The sequence below is a fragment of the Jaculus jaculus genome, chromosome 6, assembly GCF_020740685.1.
Source record: "Jaculus jaculus isolate mJacJac1 chromosome 6, mJacJac1.mat.Y.cur, whole genome shotgun sequence".
NCBI lineage: Eukaryota > Metazoa > Chordata > Mammalia > Rodentia > Dipodidae > Jaculus > Jaculus jaculus.
In genome coordinates, this window is record NC_059107.1 from 109,867,012 (window position 1) to 109,887,568 (window position 20,557).

Consider the following 20,557-nt stretch of genomic DNA (forward strand, 5'->3'; position numbering starts at 1 on the left):
CAGTATGCCCTTGGATCCTCTGTTGAATAATATTTTGGTGCCTTATTTGGTTCTGCAGTACAGGTTTACTTTTAGACATTACTGTCCTTGCAAGGGTCAAACTGCATTTTCTTTTTTTATAAAAGATATTCTATTTACTTATTTATTTAGTTATTTTTTTAATGAGAGAGGAAGAGAACTGGTGCTCCAGGGCCTCTAGCCACTGCAAACGCACTCCAGATACATGTGCCACCTTGTGCATCTGGCTTTATGTGGGTAATGGGGAATTGAACCCAGGCTTTATGTTTTCCAGGCAAATGCCTTAACCTCTGAGCATCTCTCCAACCCCTCACACCTCATTTTCTGTAAGATGACAAGATCCAGTCATTTGACAGGTATTTGATAATATTCAACTCAATACATGGTTGGTTCTCTCTTGTTTTCCATTTCCCATTTCAAGGCTATCTCATCCTTTATTTTTATTTTTAAGATAGGGCCTTATGTAGCTCAGACTGGCCTGGACGCTATAATCCTATGTGCCTGAAAATAAACTTAAATTCTGATCATATTGCCACACCTCCCAAGTGCTGGGATTACAGATGTGTTGTTCCACTGCGGCCAGTTTAGCATTTCTTTTTGTTTTGTTTTGTTTTAATTGTTTATTTATTTGAGAGTGACAGATAGAGAAAGAGGCAGATAGAGATATATAGAGAATGAGCATGCCAGGGCCTCCAGCCACTGCAAACGAACTCCAGACATGTATGCCCTTTGTGCATCTGGCTAATGTGGGTCCTGGGGAATGGAGCCTTGAACCGGGGTCCTTAGGCTTCACAGGCAAGTGCTTAACTGCTAAGCCATCTCTCCAGCCTCAGGTTAGCATTTCTTGATTCTCTACCTTTTCCACTTTTATAATTTTGTGCTACTAAAATCTTATCTTTGGGGCTAGGGAGATGGCTGATCAGTTAAAAACACTTTCTGTGCAGGCACCCAGGGGCCTGGCAAGGTCCGAGAGACTGCTTTACTTTGATCATCAGGATCTTCATGGCCACATGCATTTGTAACGGCAGTCCTTTAGGGGAGCAGAGACCCAAGAATCACCAGAGGTCATGAAAAGACAGCAAGTTTCAGGACCAGTAAGAAATTCTGGCTCACATAATCACAAGCAGAACACTGATGGAGTGGGATATGTGATGTCCCACTCTAGTCACCGCAGGCAAACACATGGGCACCACATGAGCACATACACATGCATGGATCACATATATACATGAGAAAAACAAACAAAACAAAACAAATAAAAACGTCTCCTGGCTTTCTGACCTTGTTCTGCAGATTCGAGCTGGTTCTGATATTGTTTAAAACCTGCCTTCTCCTTTTGCCCTCTGGTAAGACTGCTCTCACTGATGACTCTCTGATCACCAAAAAGTCAATACCCTCATTCCCTCTAACTACTCGTCAGCAACTGACTTCAGAAGCATCCTCTGCCTCTGAAATTGCTGTCTAGGTGTCAAGAATCTCTGCTCACAGTTTCTTTCCCAGCCTCTGCCAGAGCTGTTGCCTCTTTATGTTCATGAAACAGTCCCCCAGGGTTCTGGATGAAGTTCTCGCTCCCCTTCATTCCCTTCCACCCAGCCTATATGACCTCTTCGTCTTCCCTAATCTGTTACTTCAGCTTTGGTGATGAATTTCTTCATTGGACAGATGTCCCATCCACATCACATTTCAACAAACTTGAAATTATTTCCTAAATTAGGTATATCATCTTCACTCTCTAATTTCCTCTTTTCTGACCATCATGTTTCCAGGCTTGAAATCCCAAAGTAGCTTTTTGACTCATGGCCCCTGGAGCAGTCAGCTTCACATTGCTGGGATGAACTTCCAAAGCAAGCACACTTTATGGGAGGAACAGGATTTACTGAAGCTTACAGATCCAGAGGAAGTTCCATAATGGTGGAAGAAGCTGGCCCCCTTTCATGGGTCCGCACAGAGAGAAATACCACCACCATCACCACAATATTGCCTTAAAACCAGTTGGCTAAGAGGCAAGTGAGAGAAAATGGTAGTCAAAGTCAGAAAGAGGAGAAACTTCGATTGTAGAGAAAGATGGCTAACACTCCAAGAACCCCAGGCAGAGCTCAAGCACTCTGCATACCTTAGGCTGGAATTTTAGATCCACTCCAAACACACCTTGGGGCTGGATCCTAGGATCCGCCCACAGTGACACCTCCTTCAGCCAAGTTGCAAGCTTAAATAAAACTCCTGAATCTACTAAGTGACATCTATTCAAACTACCACAGCTCCTCATTATCTCAAATTAACCAGTTGCCAAGTTCTTAGAGCAAGACCACTGAAATGTATCTTGTATAAATCTTCGTTTCCATTCTTTTAATTTCAATACCTTAGTTCAGGCTTTCATTGTCTTGTATTTCAACAATTTTAATGTGCATATTTCTGGGTCTACTAGTGAACACTGCTTTGTAGATTTTATTGTCAAATGAAGTTTTCCTTTATGATGAGGACTCAGTTTATCCAGTAGTTCTCCTTTGTCACTACTACAGGTGACTATATAGACTTTTTGCTAGTGTCCCTCTGCCTTGTTTTATGCTAATGACCTCCAGTTAATTTTCAGTGTCCAGAGCATTCTAACAGGCACAAGCCAAGTTCCAATTTATATCATTTCAATAGCTTCCGTTTCCAATGAAACAAACTTTCCAGTTCCAGCTGTGCACACAGAATCGTTACAGGTTCATCTCTCGCCATCCACTCTCATGTTTCCCCCAGGGCCCTTGTCCTCCAGTTCTACATATACATCTCTGTGACCCTGCGTGAGCCTGCCTCTGCCTCTTCAGCTTCTCCCTGGGCTTTCAATGTCCTTCACCTGGCTTAACCCAGGGGGGATTAGGAATTTACTTTTCTGTATTTCCACGTTTCTGATAGTGATAGCTATATTTTCCTTTCTGGCAACAAAACAAAATACTTCAGGTAGATGCTGCTGTGTTAATACCATAAAGAACCAGAATTCCTTCTTCAGTACCCGTACTTTTCTTTCATGGACTTCATTGTAATTGATAGTGAAAGGGTAGAGCATTTGTCTAAGAGAGGTAAGAAAAACAATCCGGGCTGGAGAGATGGCTTAGCAGTTAAGCGCTTGCCTGTGAAGCCTAAGGACTCCAGTTCGAGGCTCGGTTCCCCAGGTCCCACGTTAGCCAGATGCACAAGGGGGCGCACACGTCTGGAGTTCGTTTGCAGAGGCTGGAAGCCCTGGGGTGCCCATTCTCTCTCTCTCCCTCTATCTGTCTTTCTCTCTGTGTCTGTCGCTCTCAAATAAATAAATAAATAATTTTTTTTTTAAAAAAAAAGAAAAACAATCCCACTTTTCCTTAAGAGAAACCATCATCATGCTATCTCACCTAGATTATAGTTAAAGTAACCTTATGGTGCCTGGGAAGGAGGTAGTCCTGGGCTTTGCACAGGTAGCAGGTGGCTGACAATTCCAATGTATACCTCAGAGGCTAGCATGCATTAATTCAAATACAGTTTTTAGTGTGGCGTCATTAATGTCAAGTGTACTTTGTTCTCCAAGCAATACTTTTTGACATTAATGATGTAAAACTTGAAGATACCACATCCTTGTCTGGAGGGTTTTGGGGAGTTATGTTTCTTGCTGTTATCACACACAGGACAACAATGCTACAGTGTTTTATCCATGGCAGTGTACTACCACTTGGATTTTGGATTAATATAGTTTCAAAGCTCAAGAAGGAAGAGGAGGAGGAGGAGGGAGAGGAGGAAGAGAAGAAGAACCAGCACAGTGTTTTCTCTGAATACAGATTTGTAAATATATATATATTGGTTTTTCAAGGCAGGGTCTCACTGTAGCTCAGGCTGACCTGGAACTCACTATGGAGTCTCAGGGTGGCCTTGAACTCACAGCAATCCTGCTACCTCTGCCTCCCAAGTGCTGGGATTAAAGGCGTGCGCCACCACGCCGGCTTGTAATAATATTTTGTTCCCTTTGAGGTGTCAATTTGATACCAATTTTTGGACTACTTAATTGTAGTTAAAACCTGATTTGAGTGTTGGAGATTTGAGGGATCAGTGACTAAAGGCACTTGCTACCAAAGCCTGCCATCCTAGGTTCAATTCTCCAGTGTCCACATAGAGCCAGATACACAAAGTGGCACATGTGTCTAGAGTTTGTTTGCAATGGCAAGAGGTCCTGGTGTGCCCATTCTCTCTCTGCTTGCAAATAAATAAATGAAATATTGAAGAACTGATTTTAGTTAGCTGTTCCCCATCTCTTAATAAAGGTTCGGCAATAGAAGCAAAAAACAGACAAGAATATCATTCAATTTCTAAACTTCATCTTGAGAAACACTGAGATGATGAAAATTATTGTTACTTAATTTAGGATTAAAAAATAATTCATCTATTGTTGATTGACTTTGCAATTACATGAAATTACAATTTAGATCCTAAATATAAGTTTATATGAAATAAGTAATAACTGATTAAATAATTAATAATTAAATAGAATTTTATAATTAACTCTAAACATCTTCTGATATTTTAGAACTTGCCCTTTAAAATACTAAAAATTGATTTGAAATACTTTCACTTGTTAATATCATAGAAAGTACTATTAAATATGAAAAAGATAAATCATAGACTTAAAGATGTAAAAATAAAGGAGGAATATTAGCTTGATTAGTCCGCTTCATTAACATGGTCAGCAGCAAAAGAAAACATAAGTGTTTTGTGAATTTTAACTTCATGGCTTGTAGATGCTCTTATGAGTTAATCAGGCTGTAAGCTACTGGCTCTGGTCATGGTCCTGGTGAGGATGAAATGGCTAAACTGTCTGTGTGTGTGCCCATGCTGTGTTTAGGATTTCCGTCTGCTTTTCCCTGTTCCCACCAGTGCAGGTGGGATCTCTTCACAGCTCTTCCGATTTGCAGAGAAAAGAATGTGTTTGCTATTTCCTGTCATTGCTAATACAGGAGGGGTGAGGAAGCCAAAGACTGTCAGTGGTTTTTACACTTGGCTCTATTAAAATATCTGTGAAATGTTTATTTAATACAGGAGGCTGTGAGCATCAGATAGAATAAATATTTTAAGTTTAGAGAGCAAAGGGCCTGAAGGGTTTATGAACATAACGTGTTTGTCTTTTGATTCTATCATTTGAGACTTCTGTCTCACCAAATTGCTCAGTAAGATGGATCTGCTGTGGACCCAACGCACTGCGAATCACGTGAACCAAGTCAGGAAAGCAGGAGGGCGTGGGGGCTGGGGGGCATCTAGGCTGCCCCTTTGAGGGCGTTCTGCATGGTGACTTGTAAGAGCTTACCGCGGGCCGCGGGCGTCTTCCTTTCTCTGCGGAGGGGTCCGCGGAAAGGGGTATGAATGTTGTTAGGTTTTTTCATTTCCTTCCTTCAGCTCTTTTCAGTGTCACCCTCTCTAGCAGTAAAGGACGGTCACCAAAGAAACAAAGGGCATTCTGGGAATGTCTTCTGACTTCCACTGTTTGCTAGGATTCGGGCCAACTGGGCACAGGTGGGCTTGAAGCTTGGACCTGGTGGCAGAAGCGGGCAGCTCTGGGTGTGGGGGCGGGGCCGGACAGATTCCAGAAGCGGCGAGCTTCCTCTGTGACTCTCTACAAGCTCTGTGACTCTCTACAAGCTCTGTGACTCTCTACAAGCTCTGTGACTCTCTGCAAGCTCTGTGACTCTCTGCAAGCTCTGTGACTCTCTGCAAGCTCTGTGACTCTCTACAAGCTCTGTGACTCTCTCTCTACAAGCTCGGGGCTTAGTGTCCTCAGTCATTCTTGCTAAGAAGCAGACGTGGCACCCTCACGCTGGGGTCTTTGTAATGCGCTGTTTCTGTGTTTTCCCCTTTGGTCAATGATACAGAATGCTGTAATATTTATGTGAGAATATTTCATTCTTTTCTTGCTATGTTTTTACTTTATTCTGGGAATACATATGAGATTTTTTTTTTTTTCCTGTTTTGCAAGCTTTGGCCTCAACCTATCAACAATAGAGCAAAGAGACGTTTTATTATATTTGTGACTTTTGCCATGATTCACTATCCATACAAATGTCCTGGTTGCTATAGAAACATAAGTATTAGAAAGCAGGCAGCAAATGGCGGCACAGAATAAAGACATAAATAAAGTGGGGAAAATAAACCAGGATATGTAGTGAAAATAGTAATGATTTTTTTTTTTTATTCTTAGTTACTTGGGAAGACCTTTACATCTAAAAATGGCCATATCAAGCTCAAGCAACAAAGAAAAAAAATTCTTCATTTTTACTCAATTTTGGAATATTATCATTACTTATTAGGTATTTTAAGTTGGAATAAAGGTTACTATCATTTGGAGTTTTATAGTTTGATTAAAATATAGAACATCTGATATCCTGAGACACCTTTTATGAATATCCTGCAACATGATATTCTTTGTCAGTGGATATGTAGTGGCTAACAGCCACACAGGCATGAACTACAAATTTCTTGACTCAGGTCTCTGTTTATCTTTTGACTGCTACACTGGAGAAAGATGCACTCATTCATGAGGAAGTTTATGAGTCAGATGTGGGCATCAGTGACAGTCAGGCTTCATCTTTGTTTCCTACTGCAAACGTCAAGATGTGCAAATATCAATTTGAGACAGCCAAACATATTATTATTCATTTGGATTCATTAATGGCCTTAATCAACACAGCAAGCCTTACCTAGCACAAACAAATGGCTTGCCTTTGAGGCTGAAGTACTGTCATTAATGAATTCATTTTAATTACTCTTCCCTGCTGAGGGCTGTTAGGAACACCACACAGGAAGCCATTGTATGTAAAATTTTTTATGCACAAATACCCATTTCCAACCCTGAAGACATTATATTAAAGATTCAAGAACTATGTATTATTCCGAAGTATACCATTTGTAGCAAAAGCCTAAATTTGAAGCAAAAGCTAATAGACTTCACATGAGACAATTCAGTTTCAGGTATATAATAGCTAAACAAACTATTCTACACAGCTAACACTTAAATTGTGTTTGCTATTTACCAAGTGTTATTTTAGCACATATACATGACTGTAAACATGCATATGCACATTCTCATAGAATTAGATTCTCATAGAATCACCACAATTACTCAACAAAGCACTATAATTGTCCCTACCTTTAGCAGAAGCAGAGAAAGTTTAAAAAACTTGCTCTGGGGCTCACAGCTATAAAATTATGATGCTGGAATGATAGGCCTCCTGGATCTAGAGTTAGGCTCGTAACTAGCTCACTACATGGTTACAACTATAATCTTCCAAGCGCCTAAAATTTACTTTACTCTTGGTGAATAAATGAATGGGAATCTAGATACTATTTATCCTCACCTGGACTAAGTTCAGTCTTCCATTTTTCTAATTTTGAATTATTATTATTTCCATATACTAAGATGACAAATTTCCTTAAACTTGAGAAGACCAGTGTGTTAGTTTGAATGTATATTCCCCATAAGCTCAGGTGTATCAGTAAAGGGTATAACTTGGATCTTTTGTCACCTGGCTGAAAAAGGTGTCACTGGGGGTGGATCATGGGGTCCAGCCTTAAGATATGTATGGGATGGATCTGATGTCCAGCCCAAAGGTACAGGAGAGCAGTCTGAGCCCTGGTGAGGGTCCTTGCTGCTTGCAACTGGATCCCTGTAGTTTGCTGTCTGCTTGTGTTTGCTTGTGGTGCTGGCTGTTTGGTGCTATCTCTCTGCTTGGATTTATGAATGGGAGCCAGCCTCTTCTGCTATTTGATAGAACCTCCCCTGGTCTGTAAACTTGAAATAAATCCCTTTCTCCCATAAACTATGTCTGCTTTGGATGTTCATCCTAGCAGCCTGGTGATGACTGCAACAACCAGCAAGTCAAAAATCATGTGATAACTGCAGGCAAACCAAAGATGGTGGTACATCTGCTAGTACTTTCTTTTTGAAAATTAGTTATTTATTTAGAAGGAGAGAGAGAGAGAGAGAGCAAGAGAGCATGACCAAAGAGTGCTCTAGGGCCTCTTGCCACTGCAAACAAACTCTAATAAATGTATCACTTTGTGCATCTGGTTTTACCTGGGTACTAGGGAATCGAACCCAGACTGGCAAGGTTGCAAGTAAGTGCTTTTAACCACAGAGCCATCTCTGCCGGCCTTGGTAACATTTTTCTTAATACAGAAGACTTCCAGTTCCTATCATGCAAAGAAACTGCTTCCGATTTTGGGTGATGATTGTGAGGCATGAGTGGCACTGATGGGACTTGTGAGGGATCTCTAACAAAAATGCTGAAGAGCCCCAAAATCCAATTCCTCTTTCTCACAAGAACATTCTCTGCCAATAGCAGCCTGTGAGTCTTTAGGATTTCAGGTAACTTACAGATATTCCTTATTTTGATCCCAGAGTAATCACCGAAGAGACCTCATGTTCCTTAGGTTTCTTTACAGGAATTGCAATCACAGCCACCCAAAATCATACAGAGCATGAAACTCACTACTCTAAACAGGGTAGATCTGGCTGGAGAGTAGATATTTTCTCTCCTAAATGTGACTATGATGAAAGATGATGATTTCCTCAACAGAAAAGAAAATTGAAGGGTCAATTGTATTTCTTTCCCTACTAAGGCATTCAGCCATTTCTTTTCTCTCTTTCCATATATATGTACACACATCTATATGCATACTTATGCATATATGTGTGTGAATATATGTAGCTTCTTAGAGCAACAGTAAACTCCATCTTCCTACTCTTACTGAGTTAACATGTACTTGGCTCTCCTAGGAACTATTTTCAGAAATGACAAGTGAAGGTTCTTAGACTTTAGGATGCTTCTGTAAGGATGAGCCCGCCTTTCCACCTTAGTGTTGCTGTGGGTAATAAAAAATAGAAGCAACAGAAGTGATTCCTAGAGGATAAGCTCATGAATAAAGTAGGGGAAACCTGGAGAAAGACAGAATTTGAGAGGGGATGTTGAAACCTATCATTTCCTTTTGGGAGAATCTCAAGAAATGTAATTATGAAATGTAGAGTAACATTAAACAAATACATGAGATTCTTAGATTTATCAAAAGGTGGGCAGAGGTTGCCCAAAATTGCTTTAGTAGGATAAGAAACTAAGAACAAAGGTCCATGTCTAAAAGTACCCAAGAGCCTTAAAAGAAAAACCATACCTTTGATTATTTTATGACATCAAAAGAGGAAGAAAAAATACCTCAAGCAAAGCATAACTATCTTATAGTAATTCAGTCTGAAGTTGTATTCAGTGTTGTTAGTATCATGTAGATTCTGGTTATTAGTCACGGCCTTTGGTTCAGAAATATGGATCTCTTATCACCCATCTGGTCATTTAGACCCTTAAAACACTCCTTCCATAGGTTTCAGTTCCTCAGACTCTGGTGCCCAAGTGTTCTCTGCAAAAATGCATAGCTCGCATCTCACTTACAGGAGCTTTTGAAGTCTTTCTTCCTCAGTCTCCTCCTCATCATGGTTCCTCGTGGGCTAGTGCAGTAGAGACTTCGCGGCAAAGTCCCCATGTTCAGGGAACTCAGGCTGTATGCGCTCATGGAGGTAGGAGAGAAGGACGAAGACACCATAGCTGCTGTAAGAGAACGGACATTTGACACAGAGCATTCCTAGGTGAGGCTCAAGCCTACCACCCTGGCCTACCGGTGACCACCCCTGAGACAGACATGACACACACCATGGTTAGTTAGAACCCCGCCCAGACAGAGACCAGGCTTCAGAAGCGAGCACATTAGTGTCCAGGTCACAACAGCTCCTAAGTGCCAAGGAGCAGTCAGAGCCTTGGAAGGACGCAGGAACACAGAGAGACCATGATTTTGCTTTAGACAAAAAAAACCAAACATTAAAACAAGTTTCTCCATAAACAATGCATCAGAAACATAACCTCATTTTGTAGGTAATTTCTGACATGGATTTCATAAAGTGATTTCAAATACATAGAGACCCGAGAACATTGTACTCTAAATAATGTTCTGAATTGTTGTCTCCTGAACTATACAGAGAGCCTTTTGAACATTCACATTCTTCCTTAATGACAAATGCTTTTCAATGGAAAAGAAAAAGACAGGAGAGTCAGCAATCACATGCTGTTGTTACTACAAAACAACAACAATAATAACAAAAATCAGGCACTAACCACAAAGCCAAAGATGGAAGGGGTTAGAGAAAAGAGAGGGAAGAGTACGACTGAATGAGAGAGCAGGAGGACAAAGCCTGGAATATTACGAGGGCTGCTTGGAGGAGGTGCTTTCGGGAAAGTCAGGGCTGGAGTTCTGCAATGGTCTGGGTGGTAGGTGTTATGGTGATGGTTGGTGTGGAGGCTGCTCGGGTTGCTCGCCCATGTGTCCCAGGGAAGTTGTCTGTCGCTCCTCTGAATTTTCACTGCCCACATGAAGTGATGATGAGAAATAATGAAAACAAAGAACCAAAAAAAAAAAAAAAAAAAGAGGAAAAAGTAACTGAATTGTACAAATAAAAAAACTAAGAAAAATGAAATCTGCTTGCAAAGAAAAACAAAATCTCCTTCACTTTGTTTTCTTGGTGGTCAGCACTGCTCAGCAGAACAGCTGGTTAACATCAGCCATGGAAACATTTTACCTTCCCAAGAACAATGCATATATTTCCCCAACCCATTTTTTTTTCTCCTTTTAAGATGAGTATTGAATCAATTTCTAATCTCCCCCTGTGTTTCATCGCAGAGATTATAAACATTTTTTTAACTTAAAATTCGTCCCCATAAAGATCTATGGCATGCAATTAGTAATTAAGGAATTGCAAATGTTGGCCAGTTAATAGCACTTGCTTAGAAGAAAAAAGCAGGAACTGTAAATCACACTCATTCGCATGCGCATGCGTGCTGGGCTAGTGAGTCACACACCACAATTTACTGCCTTGACATTTTAATTACAGAGCCATCTATCACCGGACTTGATTTTCTTCAACAATAAACTCTGTAATCATCTATCAGTATCAGAGCCTTTCTATATCCTGACTCATCAGGAGAAAAGCCCTAATATATTTTATAGCTTTTTATTTCCATGGGAAATATCTAGTCCTACAAATATTTTACATGGTCTTATATTTCTTTAGCATATCTTAAATTTTTTTTTTTTAAATTGATTATCTTGTCACTAAGTTCAGTTATGAAGATCTGACTTTCTACCCAGCATTCTTGAATGCATGTGTTTATTTCACTAGCTACTATGTCATGGATGTAGCTTTTTACTGAACAGTTTGCAAGAGTTGAAGGTAACTGAACTTTGATCTTCTATTTTGAAGAGTCTAATGTTAGGGATCTGGGGCGTGAAGAGGTACGGAAGCTGTTCACATAAAAAGGCTGAACACTGCATTCACAGGGGGGTCATTTAGGTGAGAGCTTGGCACACCATCCTTGCCCTTTCTCAACCTCTCTTGAGGGAGAGGGCACAGGTCACCACAGAGTGAGATTGTCCTTCCTCCTATCCTGACTATGCCAGCTCTCAGTCCCTTCCAGCCTCAGTTTCCTCAGAGATAACAGAATACGCCATCATCTATGCCTGCTGTGAGAATTATGCATACAAGCATGGTGCTGATCCGCAGAATAAAAGCAAATGAGCTATGAGTAATGATATCGACTCTTCCTGCTGTTTTGTCTACTTGTCAACAATAAAGTGCCCTTTACAGGAAACAGATGTGTCTCTCACTCAACAAATTTCACTCACTGCATACTTAACTTTTAGAGGGCTTGTCAAAAACCTCTAGAAAAACACTTTCACAGCCGCTGTAACTTTATAGTGCGAAACTGGTTGGCCCTTCCTTTCTGCTGCTGATTGTGCTGTGGGCTTGTGTCTCTCGCCAGTCTCCCACTCTCAGCCTCCACTAGGTTCACGGTAAAGCGAGGCTCTCTCACTCAGCTACTGCATACCAGCTTTCCAAAACACAGTGAGGGTGATCTTTTAAATGCAAAGATCCTGCCACTCCTGTTTAAATGGCTTGTGTTGCAAAGAGGATCCCTACTTATCTCACATGTGTCATTCCTTTCATCATTCACCCGTTTCAGTCATCCTGGTCTTAAGGCTGTTCTTAGAACAAGGAGACCATTTTCCTACCTCAGGGCTTATGAAGCCAGAGTACTGTGAATGCACTTCAAAATTCTACACCCACCTTTTAGCCCAATTCCTTACCTGTTTCTTTGAAAACTATTTATGAATCAGGAAGGAAGATATTATTGACCACCTTCTCCAAGCCTATCATTGTGCCAATTGTAGGCAGGTCATAAAATTTATCTCACCTCTGAACTATTATTAGAGACTTGATCATTATACATACAAACAAATTATGAGGCAAAATGGAACAAAGTGATACACAAAGTCATATGCCAAGTATATAAATGTAAAAGGTCTTCAAGAAGTAATACAGGACCGAGGAAAGTTATTGCCTGTTTTGAGTGTATATTTCAAATCTCTTGTGTTCTATAGTGGTGTACTTGATGTTAATATTAGTTCAGGAGTTTAATAGTAAGATGTGCTGGGCTGGCAACTCACGTCTTTAATCCCAATATTGGGAAGCCTGACGTAAGAGAATCACTGTGAGACTCTACCCCCTAAAAATCTTCAAAAATAGTTAAGAGCTTACATTTTTGGCATGGTTTTCCAATTTGTAAAGAATTTGCACAAGTATTCATTTATTTAATTGTACAATAATGGTACCCTACTTCTAATACTTTCTTAGTGCCTCTCAAGTAATATCTAAGTCCTTTTTCATGAGCTACCTCAGATTAGTTGTCATAGCGTTCTCCTGTGGTAGATGTTCTATAAGTCTTTAACCATGGATAACATGGTGCATGGCAAAGGTGTGTAGCTTTCTTCAGGTCCAAAGTGGCAGAGCCAGAGTTAGAGCTCTGGAAGTGGGCTCCAGAGCCCCTGTCATGGATGTTTCTTAGGCCCTTGCTCAACTACAGAGCTTCCAACAGTGCTCCATGTTGGCCTCACTGCTGCAGTTTTTAGAGGCTTAGGACACAGGTGAACTACCATCTGCTGTTTTCCTCCTTATACCCCCTTGCTCTGCATAGGGTATCTGAGAGAGCTGATCCGGTGGTTGCCTCTGGAGCTCAAGACATGGAATACTTTCCTGACACTGAATTCATCAAACCTAGTGACTCTGGTCACATTTACTTTCCCCCAGTACCAGTTTCCTTCAGTCTTCCGCAGACTCAGTGAGAGCAATTTTTACCCTCATTGAAACTTTATTTCTTTTTTTTGTGTGTGTGATATTAGGGATGCAATCCAAGGTCTCGTGCATGCTAGGCAAACATTCTGCCCACTGAGCCACACTACCAACCCTGAGAGTAACTTTTTTTTTTTTTGTCAGTTTCTTTAATGCTATGGTTTACTAGGCCAAGACACAGCTAATCTCTTATGCTAAGGTGACGTATCCTTTTCCACATTGCCCTGAAAACACTACAGTGAGTGCTTTGGAAAATGTAGTTCCATACATTCATGAGATGAGGTACACAAGGTTCTGGTCTCAGAGATCTTGAGGACATAATCATAACTTTCTTGTGAGGAAAAAATGAAACTGTAAAATTGCAGTAATACAAAATAGGAGTCTGAGAATTGCAAACACAATAAAAGGGTTTTTTTTTTTGGTATACTTTTCTTTTTCTAAGTAAGATTTAATTATGCTTTAAGAGCCAGTATTTATTTTCTTTCAGAAAGTCTGATTTTAATGTAAAATTTAAGGGAGATGTTCATATGCTAAATAAGGAAGAGAGTAAATAATTTAGAGCAAAAGTGGATGATGGCGTCAGAAGGAGAAACCATAGTTACTTAGACTGTCACCTCCTACCTCCCAAATACAAATAACATCAGGGTTTCCACAGGGAAGAAAAACAATGTGTTTTTGCTCCATTCATATTAGCATATAGAGTCATCTATCCAAATTATCTCGACAGGTAAAAATATTTAATATTTCATGAGTTGGAAACTATTTGAACTATTTATGATATGCATGCAAGGCAAATAAAAGTAAAATAATGAGGTTGCTAATGACAGGAACATTCTGAAAGGGTCTGTTACCCATTTTTGATTCACCAGTACCAGAATTTAGACACAGCATCATATTGAGAGAGCAGAATGTGAAGTCTTCAACCTTCTGTGCAGCAAGGCCAATGGTGATTTCAGATAAGCCCAGAAGAAGCTAACATAGTTTTAGACTTCTCTTCCTTCAGCCAGTCAAGGAAGGTCCCCTGAGTTTCCCTGTAGGACCTTTGTGCATTCCCACAAGCTGCACCATCTTACAGCTCGCTGGCATCACTACTCATATCACTCATTTCCTTTGCCTATGTCCATGCTGCATCATTTCCACCCACCCTCCAACGTGCAAAATTAAAATCTGATAAGGGTAATGTTGTACTAGAGATTTTCATTAGCTCCAGGGCTGTCTAAGCTCCATTTAATTAAAAAGGTTGCATCTAGCTGACTCATTCAGTATCAAAATCATTTTGTTATTTTTTTATTTGTGTCTGCAGAGAAATGCACGGTCTTTTTGAAGGTGAGAAATGCATAATGCAAATGAATGTCACATAAGCAAAATTTCAACCCTGAAAAAAAACCTGTTCTATCTCAGAGCATAGAAAAGTGTATTTTCCTGTTTCAGCATATATCTTCCAACACTAATGAGCCTTCTGCCTCCAACAGAGAGCATTTGGTGTAAGAATCTGCTGGGAGGAGTGGGAACAAAGATCCCAGTGGAGACGTTAGCCTCATTGGCCATAGGGTGAAAAAGCCCACCTCCTTTTGCACCAGGTTTTATTTAAGATTCCCAGATGGGTAGTATTTAAAGACTTAGCAATCATATCCATGAACCTGAAGACAGTGAAAATGCAGATTACCTCAGCTGGCACTGTTTATTGTACAAATGGAATCAATTATTCTGACTCTCCTCAAATCAAGAGATTTGGCGAGAAAAGTTGTTTTTCATCCTAAGGGGAAAAAAAATCCCTACCAGTGTATAAAATATATAGAAAGCCAGCTCTTTATACAAGTGTGTCACCCTGACACATATTTGAAAGATATCCTACTACTATGAATTTTATTTTATTTTTAAATTTAAGTTTTACTACTTGTGTTCATTTCCTTCATATAGACTGTAAATTCAATGTGACTATCAAGAAGTCATATTTTTTTTCACTTTTCAGCATGTTCAGCTTACAGCAAAGATTTTTCTTAATCAAATAGTATTAGCATGAAAATTCTATTTCAAACAATGTTCCTTTCATCCATTTTTGTGTTTCTAGGAATTATACTTGGCTTGAAGAAAGACACTTTGAAGATAACAAAGTGTAAACAAAGACAATCTGGTTCTTTGAAAAGATACCTTGAAAGGAAGACTTGTTCTGCTCTCTAACTCAATGGATGGAGAAAATGGCATGAGCAAGATAAGGACACTGATTCAGAAGGATCCTCTCACCATGGTCAGGTCCCTTTAGGGCCAGGCGGGTCTGATGATGTGGGAGAATCTCCAGCTTGACCTGGTCGGTGGTGTTTGCTAAGAACTGGGTGGCTTCTGCTAGCGTACAGTACTCCATGCTGGTGCCATCAATGGAGAGGATGTGGTCCCCAACATGCAGCGCACCACATCTATGGGAGGAGGAAAGGTATAATCATGTGCCTTTCCCTCTAGAATGCAACTTTCACATCCCTCACTGTTAGAATTTCACATGATCTTCATGTGCTTAAAAAAGAAGAAGAAGAAAAATGTGTTATAGGAAAGACCACCTGTCAAATTTTAGGCATCTTGGGTATGAACAGGAATGTAAAATGTTACAGAAAATGTGGGAAAATATAGGGAGAATTTTTTTTCTCCTGTCCTTAAAAATATGCATTCTTTTGGAATAGTGATGCTGAATGCTAAGGGTAAGTGAATAGGAGGGAAGTGAAGAACAGAAACATTTTCTCACTTGACTTTTCTGTTTTGTTCTCCTTCTTGGCTTTCCTTTCCATAAAAATAAGATAAGCATTCAAAGTCGCAAGATGCAACATTGGGGCTTTCTTACATGTGAATAAAGATGACTATAAATTACTACTTCTTCAGAATCTTTTCACAGAAGCTTCCAGATCACCAGTTCTTTATGGCTGTGGTCCTTTTTGTTATTCGAGTTAAACACTTAGCTAGTTCGAAAGCTCAGGAGCAACTGCAAGTAGGCCAGGGTTTGGTGAGCCATACAACTGGGTCTGCATGGTGAGCCAGGGGGGAGATCTGGGGGGGGGGGGTTGCTTCTATGTAGTCTTGTTACCTCAAGAGACTGTGTACTGGACGAGCTGAGAGGAGCCAGCACAGCCGTGGCACCTCAATGTAGCAGCCAAGAGGACAGCTCCTTACCTGGCTTACCCCTGTGGAAGGGGATATGTGAAAACATCCTGCTCTACTGAGCTGGACAGCACCCCAGTAGCAATGGCTGCCCCTGTGAAAGACTGCCTGGAGGGGCACACACAGTGGAGCTGGGGACCAAGACAGTGACTCCCAGCTGGAGGACAGCCAGGCACTTTAAGGCACGTGAAGAAGGCTGGCTGTTCAGGTCTAAAACTTAACTTCTCAAGACCAAAACATCTCAAGGTATCCCTTGCATCTGAAAATACGATTCCACAGTGATTTACATGGAGGGTTTCAGCTGTGGGAGATGGATTTTGTAGGAGCTGTAAAATAATTTATTAGGTAGAAAAGCAGTATTTTTTCTATTTTTCTTTTTGCAAGTGTAAAATATTAATCCAGAAAAATAAATTTCATTTTTATTATACTCAAATGAGAAATGTTTTAAGAGATCCTTGAAGGTTGTAAAACCCTTAAGATTCACCATACTATGACATTATCAGATCAGTCTTTTTAAGATTGGTTTAAAAAAGGAATAATATTTTATGGTAGAATTTAATAGACAATACAGGAGAACCCATAACTTCTTTGCATAGGGTTTAATAAACAAGCATTTTTTAAACCATAGGACACAATGAGAAAACATGCTTGGTTGCTTTTCTTTTCCTAAAGGCCATACCAAACATCTGTATGAAGCGACATTACATCATCTAGTGGTTGACATGGTAGTTAAAATTTGAAGTTGCATATCATTCACTTGTTTTCCTACCTGAAGTTTGTGTAAACTGGCCACAGAGCTTTTTTTTTTTTAACTGTGTGTGTATGAGTGCAGATATGTGTGTGTGTGTGTGTGTGTGTGTGTACACATATAATGTATGTGTGTACATCTGTGTATATATGTATAATAAAAAAACACACATGCCATTTTGAAAAGTGGACACCTTCTCGACACTCACCTGTCTGCAATACTTGCAGATTTGATTTTGTCTATGACGATGACCTGTTTGTTACAGCACATTGAGGTAGCTAGGGCGACCCCAAGGCTGGCACCAGGGGTTTTGGCAACTTCAACTAGTAGTGGCCCGGATGCTGTTGCCACAGAATCTGTCAAAAAAACAAATTTCAGAAAACAAAACAAGGTGAAACAAATAAGCAAACAGATAAAGAACGTTTAGTTCAATGCATTCCTGAAATTCGGATTTTTCTATGGAATGTTCTTACAGCCCTGGTAGCTGGTGGTACCTCTTCACGCACCCATTCCATCCCGCTGGAACGTCTGAGTAGGTGTACATGTGTGCTCTGTAGTCAGGCTTCAGATTTCATGTCAGTTGGGATAACATTTCATGAAACACTCTGCTCTCCACACTGCTTGCCATAACGGTAGATATTAGGTCTCTCTTTAAGTCAATTAATGCAATAAATATCTAGCACTGAGAAAGGATAGATGAAAGAAAAAAAGCAAAGTGGGAAGGGAGGGAGGGAGAGAGGGAAGGAAGGAAGGAAGGAAGGAAGGAAGGAAGGAAGGGAGGAAATATTCCTTAATTTGTCCAACAGTAGGACTAAACTGGGTACAATTTGTAAACACATTGGATCACTCCCTATTCTGGACCTGACTTAGGGTTGTCTCCCTCTCAGGAGTGACTTCGTAAATACTTAATTTTGGCTTCAAGCACTCTTCATTCCTTCAACTCCTCCTCACCCTTGAGAAATCAGTACAACAATCAAAGCCTACAGAAAGCCCTACCAACCCTCGGTTTGGTGCATCTTCAACCTGCTCTGTTGCCTCACTGTTTCATGATGGCCAGTCTGATTTCATGCCTTTGTTCTTGGCTTGCTGTGAAGGCAGAGACTAGCTTGCTTCAGCCACAGTATTCTCAGTGTTGGCATAATGATTAGCCTACGGGAGGTATGTAATTAATAACTGTTGGATGAATAACACCTGATGTTACTCAAAGCCTGAGGCAGGTGCCACATAGGAAAGATCACAGGATGGGAAGTTGAAACTTGTGTATTTAAATCTTTTTGTTTATATTTGAAGGGAGAGATAGAGGGAGGGAGGGAGGGAAAGAGGGAGAGAGGAAGAGAGGAAGGGAGGGAGGGAGGGGGAGAGATAGAGATAGAGATAAAGAGAGAGAGAGAGAGAGAGAGAGAGAGAGAGAGAGAGAGAGAGAGAGAAAGAAACACTTTAGGGGCTCTTACCACTGCAAACAAACACCAGATACTTGAGCCACTCTGTGCATATGGCTTTACATGGGTATTGGGGAATTGAACCCAGGCTTGCAGGTTTTGCAAGCAAATGTCTTTAACCATTGACCCATCTTCCCAGCCCCTGTATTTAATTTTTCTTTTCATAATAATTAGGTCATGGTACCTTGCACAAGTTACTAAATTTTCTGAGTCTGACTGCTTACCTATAAAATGATCATTTTGGGCTGGAGAGAGGGCTCAGTGGTTAAGTGCTTGCCTATGAAGCCTAAGGACCCCAGTTCAAGGCTTGATTCCCCAGGACCCACGTTAGCCAGATGCACAAGGGGGCGCACGCATCTGGAGTTTGTTTGCAGGAGGCCCTGGTGCGCCCAATCTCTTTCGCTCTCTATCTGCCTCTTTCTCTGTCTGTTACTCTCAAATATATAAATAAAATAAACAAAAATATTTAAAAAAATAAAATGATATATTTCCACACTGTTCATTAAAGTCAAATCAATGCATATATAAAGGAATTTTCTGTGAGTATGAACTATTATTATTGATATATTATGATCTCAAACATTTATGGGCATCTTACTATATTTTCAATACTGCATTACTAGTCTGTAATTTCTTTGCCCTGTTTTTTTTTTTTTTGGGGGGTGGTTGCAACTTCAATCAATTTTGACTTTTTTAATTAGTTATGGACATACTCAGTATGTGAAGAGCACATGTTGGTATCATCCTTACCCTAGTCCTTGTCCCCCCTCCAATGGGGTCCTCCGTATTGGGGATATCCCCATGGGGATTGTGGGTTGTGCATTATAGGGGTAGCAATCAGTTTTGGGGAACAGGCAGTGTCTCTGTGCTTAATGTCCCAACTTGTGGCTCTAAAAATCATTCTGTTCCCTCTTCTGTGAATTTCCCTGAGCCCTGTTGGATTCATTTTAGGTCTACTTCAGTGATGGGTGCTTAAAAGCCTCTGTATCTCTGGTTTGGTAGGTGTTGAGTGTCCTCAGTGTCTATCTCCTTTACCCGTGTGCTGATATCAGGTTCACTGATAAAGCAGCACTCTTTTCTTTTCCCCAATTCCTCTGTGGTTTTTGTTGGGCCCTGGTGAGGTGCGATGCACCTTTTGTCTCCTTAGGTCCCAATTTTGATTTTTTATAGCCATGACTCTATCACCAAGAAACTAGTCAGTCTGTCAACTGGGAAATTTGTGTTTCCATGGCTGAAGCACACTTAGCAGGCACTGATTTGTGAAGTCAGTGTCTGTGTGCAAGAGCGATCTCCAGTTTGGTGTGAAACAGGTATTTTTTTAACATTTTAATTTTATTTTTAAAAATATTTTCTTTATTTTAGAGAAAGAGAGCGAGAAAAAGAGGCAGATAGAATGGGTGTTCCAGGGCCTCTCGCCACTGCAAATGAACTCCAGATGCATATACCACCTTGTGCATCTGGTTTATGTGGGTCCTGGGGAATCAGACTTGGATCTTTAGGCTTTGCAGGCAAGTGCCTTTAAAAAGGCAAACATGAGGACATTCATGCTAACAGAACACATATTCCAGTTTTAAGGACACTTGTATACACTTGTTTCATAAATGGTTGGCAATATTGAAAAAGCAAAGGTACAGAGAACATCAGGCCAGTCTCATTCTGCCCATTCCAGGAAAGAGCTTGATTAATACCAGGTGGAGGAGTTTGTGGTCTTAGTCTACAAGAAGTTGTTTTGGCTCTGAGATACCATGGTTATTTAGCCAGAGCATATGGTGAATTTGTCCCCTTCTATCACGGCTATTCTGGGTCTGTTCATCCTGCAGGGTTCATTTTCTTGGTCTCCTGATATAAATTCAGGGCCATGGACAAAGCTGTTTTTTTTTCTCTTCTGTTCGATTTATTTATTGCCTCTGTCCAGGGTATCTCTCCTGGCCCTTTCACTTTTAGGTGTACAATAAATGGTCTCCTCACCATATACGTATAACAGGGACT

At 40.5% G+C, this 20,557-nt stretch overlaps 1 protein-coding gene across 16 annotated transcripts in view; it reads right to left on the reverse strand.

The window, feature by feature from the left end:
- Grip1 (glutamate receptor interacting protein 1) overlaps positions 1 to 20,557 on the reverse strand; it is a 667,112-nt gene that overhangs the window by 79,519 nt on the left and 567,036 nt on the right. For 9 of the 16 annotated variants that reach the window (XM_045151476.1, XM_045151473.1, XM_045151482.1 and 6 more), the window contains 4 exons: positions 17,338 to 17,485; positions 15,482 to 15,651; positions 10,259 to 10,414; positions 9,453 to 9,608 (listed from right to left, as the gene is read on the reverse strand). In XM_045151476.1, the coding sequence (XP_045007411.1) occupies positions 9,453 to 9,608; positions 10,259 to 10,414; positions 15,482 to 15,651; positions 17,338 to 17,485 (630 nt within the window). The remainder of the gene's footprint in view (positions 1 to 9,452; positions 9,609 to 10,258; positions 10,415 to 15,481; positions 15,652 to 17,337; positions 17,486 to 20,557) is intronic. The other 7 variants (XM_045151483.1, XM_045151475.1, XM_004650070.2 and 4 more) reach the window with 3 other exon arrangements.